This window comes from Sander lucioperca, chromosome 13 (assembly GCF_008315115.2).
Source record: "Sander lucioperca isolate FBNREF2018 chromosome 13, SLUC_FBN_1.2, whole genome shotgun sequence".
NCBI classification, from domain to species: Eukaryota; Metazoa; Chordata; class Actinopteri; order Perciformes; family Percidae; genus Sander; species Sander lucioperca.
In genome coordinates this window covers 17,056,089-17,076,197 of record NC_050185.1, presented here as the reverse complement: position 1 = coordinate 17,076,197, position 20,109 = coordinate 17,056,089, and the positions used below count along the sequence as shown (strand labels likewise).

At 40.9% G+C, this 20,109-nt stretch overlaps 1 protein-coding gene across 8 annotated transcripts in view; it reads left to right on the top strand.

Annotated features, from left to right (window-relative positions):
• fryb (furry homolog b (Drosophila)) overlaps positions 1-20,109 on the top strand; it is a 76,850-nt gene that overhangs the window by 15,065 nt on the left and 41,676 nt on the right. For 2 of the 8 annotated variants that reach the window (XM_031280565.2, XM_031280562.2), the window contains exons 1-5: positions 2,185-3,257; positions 15,982-16,175; positions 18,834-18,887; positions 19,483-19,622; positions 20,080-20,109. The exon at positions 20,080-20,109 is cut by the window's right edge and continues 61 nt beyond it. In XM_031280565.2, coding sequence (XP_031136425.1) covers positions 3,011-3,257; positions 15,982-16,175; positions 18,834-18,887; positions 19,483-19,622; positions 20,080-20,109 — 665 coding nt within the window. In that variant the 5' untranslated portion in view covers positions 2,185-3,010. Of the gene's footprint in view, positions 1-2,184; positions 3,258-10,022; positions 10,410-14,475; positions 14,604-15,978; positions 16,176-18,833; positions 18,888-19,482; positions 19,623-20,079 lie in introns of those variants that run through there. The other 6 variants (XM_031280563.1, XM_031280566.2, XM_031280569.2 and 3 more) reach the window with 6 other exon arrangements.

The window sequence follows — 20,109 nt, the reverse complement described above, 5'->3', positions numbered from 1 at the left end:
AACGCTGTTGCTTGTTTACAAGCAGGCTGCCATGTCACAAGTTAGAGCAAGCTAGATTTGGGCATGAGTGAGGAAGAATCAGCAGTGTTTGCTAATGTTATCTTACTGCACTAGCTAAACAAAATATTTATATTCTTTAGTCTCGGCTCAACCATTATGGGATGGAACTGTCTATACCAGGGGTCTTCAACAATTTTTAGGCTAAGGACCCCTTGGCTGAAAGAGAGACGGAGCAGGAAGGCCCGACTTACATTGCATAAAATTGAGTTGCATATTAAACTGGGCCCACAATAACATGTAGGGCGGCCTAAGGTCTTTACACATAGCTTTTATGGTGCATACAGTACTAAGCTATTCAAATAATTGTTGACATATATATTTATACATCGTGTTTTAATGTTAAACATACATGGCACAGTGAATCACTAAGCTAACTGTATCTGTAGATGGCTAACCTAGTGGCTAGCCTACCTATAGGCCAGTAAGCCTATATCATCAATGTTGGTTGTTTTTTTTTTCACAAATAGGCTGATTTATCTTTGCTAATAACATGTTGGATTCATGTTAATATATTTTTTCAGACATTTCAAGTTTTACAAAGAAAAAGAAAACTTCCTGCAAAATTATCAAACAATAATTTGGTGGCCCCCTGCAGTCACTCTGAGGACCCCCTAGGGATCCCGGACCCCCTGTTGAAGATCTTTGGTCTATACAACCGGGAGCACACACTGGGAAAGCGCAGGCCCAAAACATATTGTGTGTGTCTGTGTGTATTATCCAAAATTCGATTTCTTCTACTAAAATATATTTTTATGCGTTAGTTATACTTTTGTTGTTTGTTTGTTGTTGCCAACAGTTTATTGATTAATTGAAAAATGTAGGCTATTTTACCGTTTCTTTAGCGCAGCTGACTGTTCTCATGAAGTGGCGTATGTATGACACGGCAATTGGTATGGCATTATTGGCGTGTTTATCAATGCCGTTTGTCCTCCATTGACTTACATTACCTTGTGTTTGCGTGTGAATTGATGCCGTACCAATTAGTATGAAAGGGCGAAAATCCGCGTAGGGAGGTTAGTCGTGGTGGTGGATGGGTCAAACACAGGACTTTCACACAGGAGAGCGGGGATCGCGTCCCGTGTGTGTTGTTTCCTTACCACGTTTTTCTTTTCCTAAATCCACCCAGTTCTTTTTTTCCTAATCCCAACCGGTTTTTCTTTTCCCTCGCGTGTGACGTTAAAATCAACCATAGCCTCGCGATAACACGCCATGTGGCTTTAGAAAGTGGCGTGTATGTTTACACTGTATACAGCAGACGGCAGATATATATATACATGCCGATAGCTCAAAATGCGTACAGATAACACGCCACTTGGCTTTAGGAAAGTGGCGTGTATGTTTATGTGAAGTCATGATGTCACGTTGAGCGCAGCTAAAACAACACATTATTATCCAAAATTCATGTCTAACCTTAACTTAATGTTCTTCCTCTACAATGTTTAATTGTGTAAATGGCTGAATTATTGTTTGTTTGTAGCCTACGGTTTATTGTTGCATTTTAAAACGTATTTGACCTTTTTAAGTCTGTAATGAAACAGCCTAAAGCCCATAAACTATGACTGTTAAATAGTTATTTTGTACAGTGATTTATTTTTTTTTAAATAGATGAAAATGAATGACATAACTGCTTAAAGAAATTACAAATTCGCGTGTGCTGATGCAGTCACAGCAGGGAGTTAAAATGACCCCCTGGCAGTTTTAGGGGGTAATAGACTGTTGGTGGTTCTAGTGTGAATTCCTTGTCCCTCCAAGTTTTTTTACCATCAAGAATAACTTTTACTGTTTTACTTTCTTTTTTTTTTTTTTTTTTAAACCAGCTGCTCAGTAAGACAGATTACAAACTGCTTAACAATGCAACATCAAGTTTATCTTTAGCATCTGCTAATCAAGACTTTCACAAAACACTGTCTGTCTGTCCCTCCCTTTTTTTAGGATACTTTCTGTTTGTGCTTGGCTTTGTTTTCCCCCTCTGTAAAGGGGTGTGTCTGCCTTCAGTAATCCTACACCATTAACACTTCAAGCTAACTGTAACTGGCTAAACAGCCTCGACCAGCCAGCGAGTGCAGGGACGTTAACTCTTGCTCACACCCACATGCCATGTGTTGACTTGGCTGTCTGAATCAAGCACGTGCATGCCATTCTATACTACTATGTGAGAGGGAAAGGATGAAAACCAAAAAGATGGAAACAGGTTTGTGAGCAAGAAAGAAATACTTTTCTCATTGTCCACAACATCCCGTAATGACAGGAGGGAGGTAGTTGGAAACCCCCCTAGAGATAGAAAAAGTAGAAAGAAGACGGTGAGAGGAAGAGGGGATTAGAGAACCACCCAAACTTCCCAAACCAACCAATCAACCTGCGTTCTTGGAATTGGATCCCTCCCCTATCCACCACCTGAGAGCGGTGAAACACAGCTGTGCCTCAGAGACTCAGTGCGGTGAGAGAGACAGAGAGAAAAAGAAATGGAACAGGTGAGAGCAAAAACAGGACACGTAAGGACAAGAAAGCTGAACTCTCACAGAAAATAAAATTGCCTCTCAAAGAAAAGAAGACACAGCGATAGTGTTTTTTGGGCAAGAAAGTGAGAAACTCTCGAGGGGAGAACCTGAACTCTCAGGAGAGCTGGGTATCTGAAACAACAAAGAAATGAGCTCACTGTCTCTGGATTGAATAAACGCGACATAAAGAGAAGAATTCCCTGTGAGAAGAAATTGGATACCAAAATGTGGACAAAAAGGAGACAAAGAAGATGAAAACAGGGATTTTAGGACTGCCTCAACAGTTTGTTTAAATTTTTTTTTTTAAATGTTGCTATTCTGGAATAAGGCTAACTTTTCCTGCTGAGTGTACTGTAGAACCATCATGTAGGGTCTCCCTGCTAGCTCTGAGGAGGGCCAGGTTTTGACAATAGACTACCAGGAGTTGGTTGAGCTCTGCGGCTCGTGGAGACATGTCTCTAGAAGATGTAGGAAGCACTACAAGCCTCGGGGCTGAAAGCAACGCTTCAGACCCCTGCAATGGCCACTCTCTGAGCCAAGGTCAGGACCAGGATCTGGACAACCAGAGCCAAGGCCAGGATGGGATAGTTCTGGAGCGTATTGCCTCCCTGTCGTTGGACATGTATGACCGTAGTGACTTTACTGGGAGGTTTACTAAGATCCAGTCTAGGTCCAGAAAGAGGACGAGGATCATTGGAGGTAGGTGCAGATAAGCTTGCAATCTTTTGTTTTTAAGAGTGAACACGACAAGGAGAGAACAATTAGCCAAGGAGTCAGTGAAATGCAACAATTTGGCTTGTAATTATCCTGGTTTGTTTATATTGGATTGACCTGAAGGTTTTCTCAGGCAAAAAATGGTGGAAAGGCTTGTTGAACATCCAGCTGAAATAATTATCCTCACCTCCCTAACTGGAATGTGGGCTGGTTTTTTTTTAATCCAACCTGAGATTTGAAAAAGTTTTTGATCTCTTACTAGGTAGTAAGTTCAGACCCCCTCTGTCTTTTCATGTACACCATTACAAGGTTGTTCTTTGCTGTGACTTGAGGACTTGACTTGACAAGTGTCTTTGTTGTGGTTTATGTACCCTGTGAAAAAGTGATACCTTCTGTGTTTTGAGAAAACAGTACAAGATTACTCTACAGAATGGGGGGAGAAAGATGCCGATGTGGTTCTGTACTCAGATGTAAGCGCAGTATTTTGTTTTGCCCAAACCACTCACTCTTTTTCATCTTACTTTAACTTCTGGGAATTTTGTGTCCTAACACTTCCAACCGTGGGAAAAGACCTTAAGTCAAAATGTAGTCTAAGTATAATAGAGCTGGGTGCACGGTTAAATTCAATGGTAATATTACTGATTTTACATTAAGATACTTTATGTATGTTCAACATTTTACCAGGCACAATTATAGGGTCTGTGAGGAGTAAACTTAGCATTATAGAACGTGCCATTAGATGGCAAAAACAGGCTTGTGTTTTTGAGACATTATTACTACAGTTTGATTAGTATTTCGTCCCTTTATACTTCTGACACACACATCTGTGCCTGAACTTGTAACCTTTTAGTTGCAGGATGATCTGTGAGACTTACCCTATGTCCTTGTCTATCCTTAGAAATTACAATAATATCAGCTAATCTCTCAACGGACAAACAGATCCAGTGTTTCTGTCTATTCCTGGAAAGCCACAGCCAGGTCAAAATTAAAAGGAGCCCTCACATTTCAGTACATTTACACATATATTTAATATCTGATGCTTTTATCCAGAGTGACCCAAAGTTGCAGTTACTACAGAATATTGTTTTATTTCTAGGTCACCAACATTACAATCAATAATATTGTAAAAGAGTTGTAAGGAAAGAGTTCAAGTGTGTCTTGACAATAAACCTGTGACACTAAAAGTATCATTTTAGAGAGACGTGAAAGGAAAGGTCAGAATAATTGAATTTCATGCATGTTAAGGGCGATTCGAGCAGAAAGGTTTTAGAAGTCATTTTGTATCTGACTATACATTTTTTTGTGGGATTTGGCTGAACTTCAAAAGAAGAGAGAAAACCGGGCGTACAGTGTAAGGGGAAATCTGGAGTGAGGTGGTGCCTGCGTAGCAAAATGCCACCTGCACAAACATGTCTTTCAGGAAAAATGAACTCAATAAATGAATGCATAGATGATAAAGGTCAAATTGTTGACAAGAAATGCAGTGAAATTGAATATTATGGGACCTCTATGCTGTGATAAAGTGCATGACAGAGGCTTTGATGTTGGGGAGGCAGTTATGCCTGGTATGAAAACTACTGACACACACACACACACACACACACACACACACACATAGATTCTTCACAAGAGTTATCTATTTTTTCAACCCAGCTGTGTCAAGGAGACACCACTGTGTGAACTGTGACATCTCAAACAGTCCCCTCAGTGGTTGTGTGACTATTTTTGTGTGTGTGTGTGTGTGTGTGTGTGTGTGTGTGTGTGTGTGTGTGTACACATCTGCTGTGTAATGATGGACTAGTTAACAGGAGCACATGTCAGATAAACATATGACAAAGACAGATAAGTTTAGCAATCTTGTATTATGATGTCTGTGGTTGCAACTATTTTGATAGTTGATTGATAAAGTACATTTTATCTAAAATACTAAACATTCACACTGACCATCTTTGTCTAAATTCTAAGATGTTCTCTTGGAAAGACATAGAGTCAGAGCCCATCTAACAGGAGGGGAAAACCACTCTCCGCTCTCCATTGACTTGTATTGCATGAAGGTGCCTCCTTGTCAATTCCGTCTGCTAGCAAACAATAGAAAAATGCCTAAAGCTGCTGTGTGATGGGATGCACTACCAACATAGTAAAGAACCCATAACTACTTGTTATAAGCTGTCGAACCGAAAAACTGAGCTTTTAGGAAAACATAAGTGGACAAAAGTGGATACAGACGTGTGGAATCAGCAGGAAGAATGGGAAGACTGTGGGATCCTGACACTAACCTAACATTATACCCAACGTTACGTTTGCAGCAAGCATTTTGTTACCAAGGCAAATATCCAAATGTCAGTTTTAGGGTAACTGTATTTATGCAAGTTCAGCTAAAGCATTTTGATATTATGCAACTTGTGTAATACTGTTGTGGAATGTGGATAAATCAGAAAGCTATGCAGGATTATGTTTGCAAGTGCCTTAGCTTGCTAACACATAGCTAACATTAGCTTACTAACAACTAACTTATACTCCCTGGTAGACAAAGGGTGCTAAAATAATCCTTTGACAAGCATAAATCTAATGTTTTTAGCTCGCTACAGGCACTTTGTTAGCGTTTCAGCCCTTTGTTGCATATTGTGGCACCGATTGTTTTCCCCTCCAGTGGGTGTGGTTTTCAGAGTATGACGTGATGCGCTCTGTCTCTATACCACTCTCCTCTACTGTTAACTAAGCTCTGACAGTAACAAGTACAATACATTCAGGTAGCACCTTCTCCTTGTTAGCCGTGGCACTGACTGCCACTTTCACCAGTTAAAATGACATACATCACCGGCCGGATGTTTGTCATCATTGCAGGTCGTATCAGCTGTCATTACAAGTAAGCTGATGTCAGGCCAAAATAAAACGTGGCTGTTGTGTGCTCACTGCAAGCCGGTGTCTGTACTCTGCCAAGGGTTGTTTATGAAATAAAAGACGCATCACTCTGTTTTTGTAGTTTAATCAATTTCAACAGAGTGATAGGTCTTTTCTCTAGCTGATCGTGTTATATCAATTTCAAGAGTTGCATTTTCCACTAATAATCTCCTTAATAATTTAAGTTTATCAACTTTATAGTTTGAATCAGGACCTTCAGTATTTGGATCAAGTAGCTCATGAAAAATAAGGTGTGCCGAATTTAGAAGGATACGTCTGTTATTTTAATGTTTTGATTACATATTTAGTTAAATATAAGTATCGGATCAGGACATCACTGCAAGAAATGGGCCGATCTAATAACAGCCAGTGTTTAGTGCATATCCAGAAAGGTCAGATATGATTCCTTGCCCTGTGTGTGTGTGTGTGTGTGTGTGTGTGTGTGTGTGTGTGTGTGTGTGTGTGTGTGTGTGTGTGTGTGAGAGAGTGTGAGAGTGACCATTGTGTGTATCTGCTTTGGTCATACATTTTTGTCTATGCAACTGCTTAAAATACCTTTAATTTGAGGTTAAATGAATGCAATGCAATTTCTGTGCATTTGTTTTTGTGCACATATGAATATGTGTACTTATGTGTGCATGTATGCCTGTGTGTGTGGAGGAGTCACATTCCAACAGCTGGCATGCCCAGGCCCCTGCTCAGAATGTAAGGAATCCTAGGATCTCCGTAAGTGTTTGTGTGTGTGTGTGTGTGTGTGTGTGTGTGTGTGTGTGTGTGTGTGTGTGTGTGTGTGACTTTTATTTGTAAACTGAATAAATGTGTGTCACTCTGTGGCCTCTGTGTATACCCCTATTCTCTATGTCATGAATTTGAATAGATTTTCATATCTTGGACGTGAGTTGCACTCCAACAAACACATTTCTCTGTTCTATTTCTCTTGACTTTGCTATTTTAATTTAATATCACAAAATGCCTCGTCCGCAGCTTTCCCACTCACACAAATATTACATGTTTAGTTTTCCCATATATAACAACTAAAACCTCCCATAGTTCCACAGCTGGCAGATGTAACTTTTTAACCTAATGAGAAATGTGAGAAATAGGGTCAACAAACAGTAATCCTTGACATGTTCTCTTGAGTAAGAAGAGATGAGGTTGCAGTGGGTTGAGATAACAAAGAACAGACCTCAGTCAAATATTATTTAGTAACCATCCTTGAGTTCAGCTGCTTGGTGCACCAGGAAGTGGAGGGTATACACAGAAAACTTGCAGTTGCTGGAGAACTTTTTGAAAACAGATTTGGTTTACTTTTCTGTGATTGTCAACTTGGCTGAATAATCTTGATTCAGTAAGCAGGTTAACACCAAGGCAGAAATTGTTATTTGCTGATACTATTTGGCCCCGGACTATAATGGGGTAAGCATAAGTTGCAGACAAGAATAGGCCTGCAGTGGTTCTCTGCTATATTTCTCCTCCTTTGAGATTAGACCGTAATTGTCTGTTAATGTGAACCAGGCCGTCCTGTGCTCGGTAGCTCTCCTGTGAGCTGCAGCTTTGCATGATACAGTATCTTATGGACTTTCTATTCCTCCCCTCCCCTCACTCTTAGTCTCTCCCCTGCCTCTGTTCTCCCTCCCTCACCCGTTGTCCTGTGGCTCTTCCGCTGTTCATCCAGGGAATTGCATGATGACCCTAATTATCCACTTGTACTTCCACTCTTAGTCACCCAACCACAGCATCATTGCCAAGATGGCAATCACATTTTTCTGCTAAGACAGAATTGTGAGGACAGCCAAGGAGACTCAAATGAGCATTTTAACATTTTGATCAGCTCAGAGCTTTTGCTAGCGGGATTTTGGCAGTTGGACAGGAATCAAACTAAAAGTGTTAAAGTGAGGAAGAATTTCCCCCAGGGGAAATTACCCCCTCGACTACAACATGTATTATTGTGCAGTATATAGTAATTAAGGAGTGATTTTGGACAAATAAATGACAGAGAAAAATAAAATAAACTGTGGATAATGTTGAGACAACTCCAGAAACATGAAACTTTTTTCTTTTTTTTAAAGACAATTTTTATGGTGCATTGCATTGTGGGACAATAGTGTCAAGAATCAACTAAGGTTGTGTTATCATACTAACATACTGCGTACTACATAGTCAATCAGTATGCACTGCATACTGCCTACTAAATACTAAAAACTATTAAGTATGTATTCCCAGCAGATTGTTCATACTGAAGTAAACCCAAGCAATGTCTTCTCTGCATCACATGACTGTATTGATCACGACCTTACCAAGCTACCGTTGAATGAACAGTGTTTATCACAAATGTGAACCAACATTACCTCATCCACTCAATTTCATATTTCACAGTATTATTTTAAGGTCCACAAATGTGGCCTCCTTTTACAGAATTCAGAGGATCCAACTGTTGTATCCTTCGCAGCCCCAGGATTCCCAGCATTTATTTCGGCATTCAAGCAGAAGCACAGGCAAACAGCCAATAACCAAGATTTTTATTTTATTTTATTTCTTTTACAATTTTTGTCTGCTATTTCATCATTAAATTCACTTCCAGCGCTGTGGGCCTTAACCCTGTGGGGCTAACGTTAGCTCTGCGGGAGTAACGTTAGCTCTGCGGGGGTAGCATTAGCTCTGCGGGAGTAACGTTAGCTCTGCGGGAGTAACGTTAGCTCTGCGGGAGTAACGTTAGCTCTGCGGGGGTAGCATTAGCTCTGCGGGAGTAACGTTAGCTCTGCGGGAGTAACGTTAGCTCTGCGGGAGTAACGTTAGCTCTGCGGGAGTAACGTTAGCTCTGCGGGAGTAACGTTAGCTCTGCGGGGGTAGAGTTAGCTCTGCGGGAGTAACATTAGCTCTGCGGGAGTAATGTTAGCTCTGCGGGGGTAACGTTAGCTCTGTGGGGGTAGCTAGATATCTGGCCGGCCAGTCATGCTCAAAGAGCCCACTGTAAGCTGACAGGAGAGACAAGAGATGTTTACATACACATGAGGGTTATATTATTTATTTCCCTCTCTCTTTGAGACACTTGACCAAATGGTAAAATAAAAAGAACTGGCTCCATTTCGATGCTGTAATAATAATAGTTAATGTTTTGATCACTTATCAGCTGCAGCTGTTAAGGTTGCTAGGCGACAGGAGCGGTACTTTGACACAAACAGGAAATGCTCTGTAGACCACACCGTCTCATTAGGGAGACCGCTCAGTTCGGCCCTCGTGGGCTTCGAAGGATGCGGCTGAGGCAGACTTCGAAGGCTGTTGCCTCCGAAGGCTGCAGCCCCTGAATTGGCACATAGCTTTAGTATTAATAGTATATTAGTATGTGATTTGGAACAGAGCCTAAAAGTAGTATGCATGCCCCACACTTCATACTTAAACCTCAGTTAGAATATTAGTGCATTATGGACTCGTACGCATCTAAGGCAGTGATGCTATTGACCAGTTATCACTCCTGGCTATTCGTTGGTGCTGACTGCCTATCCATGCTTCTCTTGTCTCTCATTGGTCAAGGCAGCTTGCAGTATGCTCACTGAACACTTATTGCGAGACAGAACTGGACAACAGGGACAAACATTACATTTCTGCCCTTTATCTCTTTTATCTTAATTACTCTAGTATTCCTCCTCCCACTGTCTCTTCATTGTCCCTCACTCCTTCCCATCTTCCCTCCCTGTATTTTCTGCCACCCCTACTATCTACTGTATGTTTTTCCATATCTCTCTCTCTCTCTCTCTCTCTCTCTCTCTCTCTCTCTCTCTGTGTCTTTCCTCTAAGAGGATTGGCTGCTTGCGTCTACCAACATCTGTGTATCACTGTCCTGAGAGAGCAAAAAAGAGAGGGGGTGGGGGGTGCTAACCAGCAAGATAGCAACACAGAGCGCCGCTCTCTTTTTCTATCTCTTTGACACACACACTCTTTTTTTGTGCATGCACACACACAAACAAACACATACACACACTTAGCAGCAGACAGCCGCAGCATCCGCATCACTGACTGCCCACCCGCATCCCTCTCTCCTCTCTCAGTATTTCTCTCTTGGAGCGCACTCCTCTTTCTCTCACTTGCTCTGTCCGCAACGCCTCATCCTGCCATCCTGTCCTCCCTCTGCTGTCTGTCACCGTGGCGACATAGCCTCTGCAGCCATGGCGACCAGCCAGCAGGATTCAGGCTTCTTTGACATCAGCATCAAGTCTCTGCTCAAGTCCTTAGGAGGCAGTGAGTACAGCTAATACATCAAGGTTGTCATTGCTGTATGCTGTATGCTGTATGCCAAACTAATGCGTGATGCTGTCTGCCCTCGTAACAGACCGAGTAGTCGTCTGTAGATCCTGCAGTGTAAAGACTACACTGATTTAGTTTGTGTATCTGTGTGTGTGTGTGTGTGTGTGTGTGTGTGTGTGTGTGTGTGTGTTATGAGTGGATGAGACTGAAAAAAAGGCAGCATACAGCATAATCCACACTGTCAATATTTGGCGATGTTACGTAATGGAATAATGGAAGACAAGGCGTTGAGAGAGAGAGAGAGAGAGAGAGAGAGAGAGAGAGAGAGAGAGAGAGAGAGAGAGAGAGAGAGAGAGAGAGAGAGAGAGAGAGAGAGAGAGAGAGAGAGAGAGAGAGAGAGAGAGAGAGAGAGAGAGAGAGAGAGAGAGAGAGAGAGAGAGAGAGAGAGAGAGAACAGCTCCAGGGGTTAGTTGAGAGTAAAATCTGGCTCCTCAGCAGTTTTCTATATGCACTATACAGTACATTACTCAGTAAAAGAAGAAATCCGTCTTTGACTTTGTTATTATGTGTTATCAATCTGTTAACCCTACTACATGTGTACAGTTCCTCAGTTAGTGAGTCATTGTTTACCAAACAGAAGGTAAAGCTACTGTATGTCACTCTTGTGGCAGTCTGGGATAAATGCCCAGCAGGACCATCCCTGACTGACGCCAACTGGACATACTGTACTTTCAGCAATGGGCTCATGAATGTAAGCAAGAAGCACTGGTGTCTAATGCCATAAGTCATCGCCATGCGTCCTGTAGTTTACCTTTACTGTAAAGTCGATGTTTTTCTTGTTGATGTAGAGGACGCAGAGATCAGCCAGCAGGCTTTCCTGTTGTTGTGATTTTCATATATTGACTGGACACTGTTGTTTGCGTTAGCTTTCATTCTGTGTATGTACTGTATGCATATGTGTGGGCACTTTTTTTTCTTTGAGCAGTGTAAGAGTTATATGGACGCCTTTTTAATGTGCTCTGTTGCAAAATGGTCTTTGTGATGTACATGTCCCTTTCTATAAAACGTTATTGTGTGTGTGTGTGTGTGTGTGTGTGTGTGTGTGTGTGTGTGTGTGGTTAGAAGGGCAGCCGTGTTGAGCTCATATATATTAGGTGTGTGCTGAAGGCTACTGTCAACAGGGGTTGTGTTGGTGTAAGGGTTACAGAGAAACTGCAGGGGAAGTGTTGATGGTTCGCCCCCCTCAGCCATTTATGTGTGGTGTTATAACTATGACTATGATGTTATGGTGTATGTGTTTTCTAATTTAAGCTCTGGCATCTTTCAGATATAGGACCAAATTCTGTCGCGTAGGTTTGTGTGCTTCAAGGTCATAATAATGAAGGCAGTCAGAAGGCTAGAAAGGCAAGAAACAGGCCTGATAAGTCCAAGTAAGGTTTGTGTTTTCAAGCATAAGTTACTTATCGAGTGAAATCGTTAGATAAATAGCTGACCTGATCAAGTTGAAATTGTTCCATCTCATGCCAGCCGTACTGAAATAATCTGTTGGAAATTATGTGTAGGCCTATATCAAATATGTCAACACACACACTTCAGATTTTATGTTTTCATTATTACATGGTATTGATGGTGAAAATAACAATCTTGAAACCAAATGTAAACAACAGGGTCAGCCCACTTTCAAAATGGAAATACAGTATTGTCACCTGCCAGCTAAATCTAAGTGTGTTTACATCTCTAATGAGTAGAGGAGGCCTATACTTTAAATTATATTGTTGAGAAACACATGATTTTTATTTTTCAGCTACATGTTCAAATATGTCAAAAAAGTACCAACAGTAACACAATGAAAATGCCAAAATACATTGATCACAAGTAGAGTTTGTCAGCTGCCTCCTCTGACAACATACAGGTTTGATTCTGCTAGGTCTTGTCGAGGGCAGACGGTGTGTTTGTGGTAATTGTCTGTGCTTTTTAAAGTGACTCATCACACTCCACTTTACTGCCAACAAACCGTACAAGCTTTTTACAAGCCAAAAAATGTGTTGCAATGCTTACTAACCCAATATAATACCCTGGTCTTAATTTCAACCTTTTATATGATGACTTATGTCTGCAAGCTGTGTTCTTGTTGTGTCAGGGTGTGTATATGTGTGATATCATGTTAGTTATGATTTATCACTTCAGTATGCTTGTTTGTTGGTATGATGTAATAGATAAAGGTAAACCTGAATCTAGATGTAAAGTTGTTTCTTTATTAGGACTGCAACTAACGACTATTTTCGTTATCAATTATTCTGTGAATTATTATCTCGATCAATTTATCGTTTTATCCAGAAAATATCAGCAAATAGTGAAAATTTAGTTTTGTTGACTTCTTAAACTGTTTTATTTTGTCCAACAGTCCAAAACCCCAAGTTATTTATAATGTTTACATGTACATTACACATTACGTGTATAACAAAGAAAAGCATCCAACCCTCACCCTCAATTATTATTGGAATAGTTACTGTCCATCGATTAATCGACTAGGCTAATCGTTGCAGATCTGTTCTCTACGTCCTTCCTATCTCCTCTGTCTAACTCTGCTTCTTTCTCATCTATCTTTTTGGCATCTCAGTCTCCTCCTTGACATTTTCTTTCTTCATCTTCTTTTTTTCTGTCTTTCTTTGCTTTAGTGTTGCTCATACAGTATGTTAAATAAACCTTGTAGGAGGTAGACTTGTATTGACTAGATGTGGCAGATTTCTGCTGATTCATCTCTTAAAATGCTGAGTCATGCAAATGTCTACGAGGGTCCCAGGAAGTGCTCTGGACTGGTGCGCTATATCGACACCTTTATCGGACATGTTACGTCTTCCTACTCTCATTTCTTATCCCCACCAACATGCATAAGGCTCACTCGCACGTGTGTCTACACACACACACACACACACACACACACACACACACACACACACACACACACACACACACTTAAATTCATGTCACAGAGAAGCCTTACCGGATTATCTCTGTTTAGAGTCAACCTTGTATTCACTGAATTAGGTCAGTATCATTTGCTTTTAAGTTCAATCACATTACTTAGTTTTCCAGATTTGTCACTGTCTTCCCTGGAAAATTATTGCGTACATGTGTGTGTCTCTGTGTTTGCATGTTTGTGCACTTGTGTGTGAGTAGGGGTCAGTGGGAGTGGTGGGTATGTAAGAGAGTGACCTCCAGTGGTCTATATATAGCGCCTCCCTCCTCCCCTCGCCTCTCTCTCGGGGCAGTGTTGAAATTCCAACCCAACTCTTCTGGTCCGATCTCCACAAGGAACAGACATTACTTAACTGCTACTGAAAACTAAAGGACAGCCACAAAACTCTGAAAGAAGCACTTTATTTCAATACAACTTTCCAATGCAAGGATACCAAGGTCACAGGAGCTGTCGTACAGCGAAGGCAGGCTGGAGTCGTAGCAGAAGCTTAAGTACAAACTCATTGTTGGTCTGTAGGCTCATGTAGTTCTCAAGCATGGGGCCCTCTGATCTACCCAAGCCTCTGCTGGAGCAGTACAGTGGAATATTTCTTGATCCCTGTTGGTAGAGTTCACTCTCTTCTGCTATTTTGAGAACACTCTTTGACACCATCTCTTCCTCTGTGATTGCAACACTTGCAGCTCTGAGGCGTCAAGTCGTCTGGGCAGTTTTAACCTGGCTATGGCTCTTCCGGTCTTTGGATACAGCATATCATCCTGTTTCATTTGGATTGAATGTGGAATACAGCTGTCATGAGAGTTTTCTTTATCGCCCCAGGTGCACGTCTTTTACTTTACCTGCCTATCATTTTCTGAAGGATGGGGCTTCACACTTTTAGCTTCGGTTAAACCTGCCGAGTGCCAAAGCCAGACATTATTCTGATGTCTGTAGTCACTGTCATGGTGGAATATTTGGATATTAAAGACAAACTTCTTCTGTGCCGCTAATCTCTCCGCAAGGAATTACTTTGATTTGTCAATCATGGGAGCTGTATTTTGCACCTTGTAGACTATTCAGCTACCCCTCCTCACATTTCACATCCCACTGTTTCTGCCCATTTTACCCACCTCTACCCACTGTATCCTTGTCTCTCTGTGTGACTGTCTGCACCATGGAAGTGCCAACTAAATGGAGCAGGGCTAGTGTCATCAGCTTCATCAAGGGCCTTGGTAAGCGTGCATGCGTGTTAGTTCATGTGCACACGTTTACCTCATTTGAGTGCTCAACTTTCACACAAACCGGTTGCTGTCTATGAGACCTGGGGGCCTGTCCTGTCTGAGAATTACTGTTTACACCTCACCTCTCCAGTGAGGTCAGGTCATGAAAGATCAGTTAGCCCTGACAGAGTTATTAACTTACACACACTTCTTGGAAGTGTGTGGGTGAATAAATGCTTTGTTTGAAGTATTTTACGCACCTTGTTTTTCTCAGCATGTTCAGGCAATCAAACCTGCAGATTCACTCCAGTCATACACGTCTCTGTTGTTGGCTACTGTTACAGCTATTGTGTCTGTTTGGGGATTTTTCATGAACTTTAGTGGTTGACCTATGATTCTCTGTAAGTAATAATAGTCCTGTTGATGATTTCTTGAAGTCTTGCTTAAGCTCTTATAGTGTATAGTCACTGACGCCATTTCTTATAGCGATGAGTTTGTTCTATTTTAAGGGCATGCCAATATTCTTAGAGACACATGACAGGAAATGGCCTATCTTATATCTGTCTGTCTGTCTGTCTCACTCAAACCCCTTCTAGACTCCAACCACTCCCTGTCTATCTTTCTCTGTCTGTTTATCATTACGTCTTGCAAGAATTAAAAGTGCCCAGTAGGGCTGCTCCCTCTTAGTCGATTAGTCGACTAATCGGTCGTTTTGGTGTTAGTCAACTAAGATTTCTTTAGTCGATTAGTCATGTTTTATGCTTTTTTCATGCTGAATGACTTATTTCCAAGAAACTTACGAGCACATCTCTGGTAAACACAAGAATTAAAGTGGTGCTTTTGCATGACTCTTTGCGGAGAAACTCAGATTTACAGATCTGTCGATTAAATCAACTAATCGATTAGTCGATACAATTGAATGAGTGTTAGTCGACTAAGAATTTCTTCAATCGAGTACAGCCCTAGTGCCCAGTCTCCCTGACTATGTAATCAGAAGGAATGAGAAATGAAAACATAGACTGCCCAGCAAGCTTTTTTAATGTGCTCTGTTGCTAAATGGTCTTTGTGATGTACATGTCCCTTTCTTTAAAACATTATTTTGTGTGTGTGTGTGTGTGTGTGTGTGTGTGCACACGTGCGTGTGCGTCTGGAAAGTGTACCCTGTCAAACTTGGAGAAACACTCACTCAGCACAGTCATAACTAAGTCAAATCTGAACACACAGACATGATAGATCATCACCAATCATCTCCATCATGAATAAACATCCATGAATCTGCTTAGAAATTATAGAAAAAAAATACTTTCCTTATGGATGCAGAACTTGCCTGAGTATAATCTCGTGTCAAACCCCTGTCTCAGACTAACTGACCTGTCTTGACATTCCCCAGCCTCTCCAGTGGGACTGAAGCCACCCCTCCCACCAGTCAGTGGAACCTTGGGAGAGAGGAAGGGTCCTGTCGTCATGGCGCCCGTCAACGTGGACCCAGAGAGTAAGCCGGGCGAGTTCGTCCTAAAAAGCTTGTTTGCCAACTTCACCTTGCTCTCCGAACGCAAGATTCGCATCATCATGGCCGAACCACTGGTAAGTGCAACTGCATCTCAGCTTGTTTTGTCTTGTTTTTTATCCCATCTCTCTCAGGTTACAGCATCATTTAGGTGTACATTTTGGACTGGATTGTGTTATCTGCAGTGGCTTTTTATGACAGTATATGTTGACTGCAGTCTTTTTTTGTGCAGACGAAGAGATGCCTACAATGTGCTTCACTGCGAAATAGTATATCCCCAGCATCCTGGCTTATATATAATATAACCTAATTTATAAAAGGCCTAACAAATTTTTAATGTATCTATTTTCTGTAGCTACCTATTTCTCATCAGGGTCATATTTGAACCGTTTTTCTCTATGATCACACAGTGCAAACCTTTGAATGGCAATATTTTACATATTAGCAAACCTGAATGGTGAATGTTAATACCTCATCAATTTTTTTAGCTGTTTTAGTTTTCATCTTACAGTGAGACACACTGTAACCTCTTCACAGCCTTTTGTCAACTATCAAGGTCTACTGGCTTAGCCAGTAGCGCACAACGCTACAGTATATATTATTAAATTATATTATATCATATCGCCTTTTTTAACTTCTGATGCATTTGAGGTCCAGTTACAGCTAAACAAATGTTACATCAACACAAGATAGCATTTGTGTTTATTAGAAATGGCAATTCAGAGCTCCAGACTTTACTAGGAGCACTGTAGCCCCTAACTGAAAATCTCAGGGGCGCACACCTTAAATCAATTTTTCATATTTCCCCCATTTTAACTGTATTACTGATAAATGCTTTGGTAATAAATACAGAAACTACAATGTGCTGTTGTTTTAGTTAACAGTCACATTTTAATTGAATGGTGCCTAACAAACATTCAGACATTGAGAAATGTAAACAAAGTATTATTACTGTCAATGTAATGTTTTACTGCCTCTGCCTCTGCCTCCCTCTCTCCTCTCTATTTTTTTTTGTTAACACTGAAATAACAATCATATCTAAGGTGATTAAACTTCCACGGAAAAGGGAGTATCTAACTAAGTATCTAACACCCAGTGTGGGAAAGATTGAGTGTTGAGTGAGCGAGAGAGAGAGAGGAGCTCACGACACTCAAAACTAGGGGTGTGCAAAAAAATCGATTCACTTTCGAATCGCGATTCATATTTTTTAATAAAAAAATAAAAAAATAATTGTATGTCTACTGCAGTCATATGGGAAAAGTAACTACATTTACATACTGTGAATCGTTTTTTGAATCGAAAGTCGTTTTTGAATCAAATCGATTTTGAATCAAATCTTGAGCCTAAAAATCAATATCGAATTTTCCGAATTGTGCACCCCTACTCAAAACACACAAGCACTATTTGTTTTGATGAGGTAAATAGTTATATATTTGATCAGCAACTGTGTATTCAAACTCAAAATTAAAGTAACGTGCCGTTAGCTTATGTCCAGGCAAAGCACCCTATATGGTATTTTTTTTCATACAGTAGAAGCAATCTCCATTCTCTGCTGTCACATCTCTACCTCTCTCACCCAAGTGAGTGAGCGGCACCGTGGCGTGTGGTAAATGTCAGAGCTGACATTACCATTGGTGTACAAATGCAAATAAATCAGTGAATGCACAGGCAATTAAGTGATATCCCCACAATTAAAATAAAATGCAGTCCTTTTTGAATGAGAACGAGACAACACTGAGTGAAAATGCGGTCAATTTTGTGATGAGACTGAGTACTACAACACAAGGGCTACCAGCCTGGCTCCGCCGTCCGGAAGCGCTCACAGACAGGGTTGAGACCGTAAACAGAGTGGGGGGAAGAGAGGAGAGCTAACGTCAGGCTAAGGCTAACTCCTTATCAGCTATCACAACGAAACGTGCGAGTAGTTGTTAAAAATACTTGCACTGTCTCAAAAAATGGTCACAAAATGCGACCGTTTGGTCGCAGTCTGGAGCCCTGCAATTTCCACATACATTTTAGTCTCATCAAGCACCCAATGGTTTTTAAAATACGTAGAAGGTTACGGGATTTGATCAAAACAGATTCATGGTTTGCCATGTAGATGTTTTGGATTCAAATATAACCAAATGTGTGTGACGTACTGTAACCCAACCTCTGAGTCTCTCATATACATTTTTTGTCTCACTGACAAAGTGTGCCAGAAACGGCTTATTTGGGTTTAGAAGATTTAATGGGGCTTATTTGGCTCTCCAAATAAATCCAAATGTCTAAGCACATAATGTATATGTGTTAAGAGATTTGGCTTTTTATCTCACTGTTTTTGTAAGTTTTTATCTCACTGTTTTTGTAAGCTCTTAGTGCTGAACACCTGATATGTTCCATGAAAGGAACATAACAAGGTTATTGCCTAAGCAGCTAGTCTGATACTAAGTAATGAAATCACTTCTGGGCTTGTTTTAGGCAGCCGATGAACACATTTACAAATGTACATTTAGCTGAAAATGCAACACCAGCATATGTTTTAAATGTCTTCAATAGTTTAGGATATATAAGCAATTTAAACAAATTGCAGTGACAAATTGCAGTGACACTTTGGTCGGTCTGAGTTTTACAACAGTTTTGAGGCATTTGAACTTGCATGTTCCTGTATATGTATATTCCTGTAATAAAATGTCTACCTTTTCTTGTGTCTTCTGACATGAATGTTTTCACTTCTGTCCGTTCTTATCAAACAGGAGAAGCCACTTAACAAATCTCTGCAGAGAGGAGAGGACCCACAGTTCGACCAGGTGCGTGTACCTGACATGGACACATTATACCTGCCCTAACCCTTTTTTCCTGTTTCATCCAAATCTTGCCGTAACATTGTCTAATTTTGGTAGAGATTTTCCGATACCGATACCAGTTCCGATACCAGTATCGGTATCGGCTCCGATACTGCCTAAAACGCTGGTATCGGTATCGTGAAGTACTGGAGTTTATGCACCGATCCGATACCACGTAATAAAGCCCTAAAGAAAATCTACGTTAAAGTAGTTTATTTTTGTTCTTTTTCCGTTATAACTGACTGTCAAACTGGATAATAAAAGAAAGTTCTGGGGCGTTCATGTTTCACAAAGAGTTTAACTTGAGCCAGACCGACAACAAAGATAGAAATCATATCACACCCATACAGGGATAGTAGTCTACAGTTGTTAAAACATAATAAAATATATGACACACTGGTATCGGATCGGTACTCGGTATCGGCCGATACGCAAGTTCAGGTATCAGAATCGGTATCGGGAAGCAAAAATTGGTATCGGGCCATCTCTAAATTTTGGGAATGGGCTTAACCTCTAACTCTCTCTCACTTACCTGCTCCTCCTCCTTCTTTCTGTGCAGTTGATCAGCAGTATGAGTTCTCTAGCAGAATACTGCCTGCCGTCTATCCTGAGGACTCTGTTTGACTGGTACAAGAGGCAGAACGGCCTGGAAGACGAGTCCCATGAATATCGACCCAGAGCCAACACCAAGTCAAAAAAGTAGGAGGACACAAACAGCACACACTCTCCATTGTAAAAGTCTTCTCTGCACCCACCTGAGAAGTTGAAATAGATTTGGAGGTCTACACTGTCACATACAAAGAGTGTATGGTCTAAAAACACAACACACCACTATGTCAGATGGACAGGACTCAGGTCACTACATTGCTATGAAATATTTTACATATTCATCATGGCTCATTTTTCAAGCTTTTTAACAAACTTACTTTACCTAACAAAAAGCAATACTGTTGGTACAACAGACTAACTGTATATAGCCCTGCCATACAAACAGCAGAAAAGGGTTAGTCTAAGTCTAATTTAAAACAATACTGCCATTGAAAAAAAATACACAAATAAACGGCACAAGCGCTACAACTAATCCAGAATACAGGATCAACACTTACAGAGAATGTGACACATCAAATTGCTGTTTCTCTGTCTGTCTGTCTCTCAGTGATGAACAGCAGAAGGACTACTTATTGGA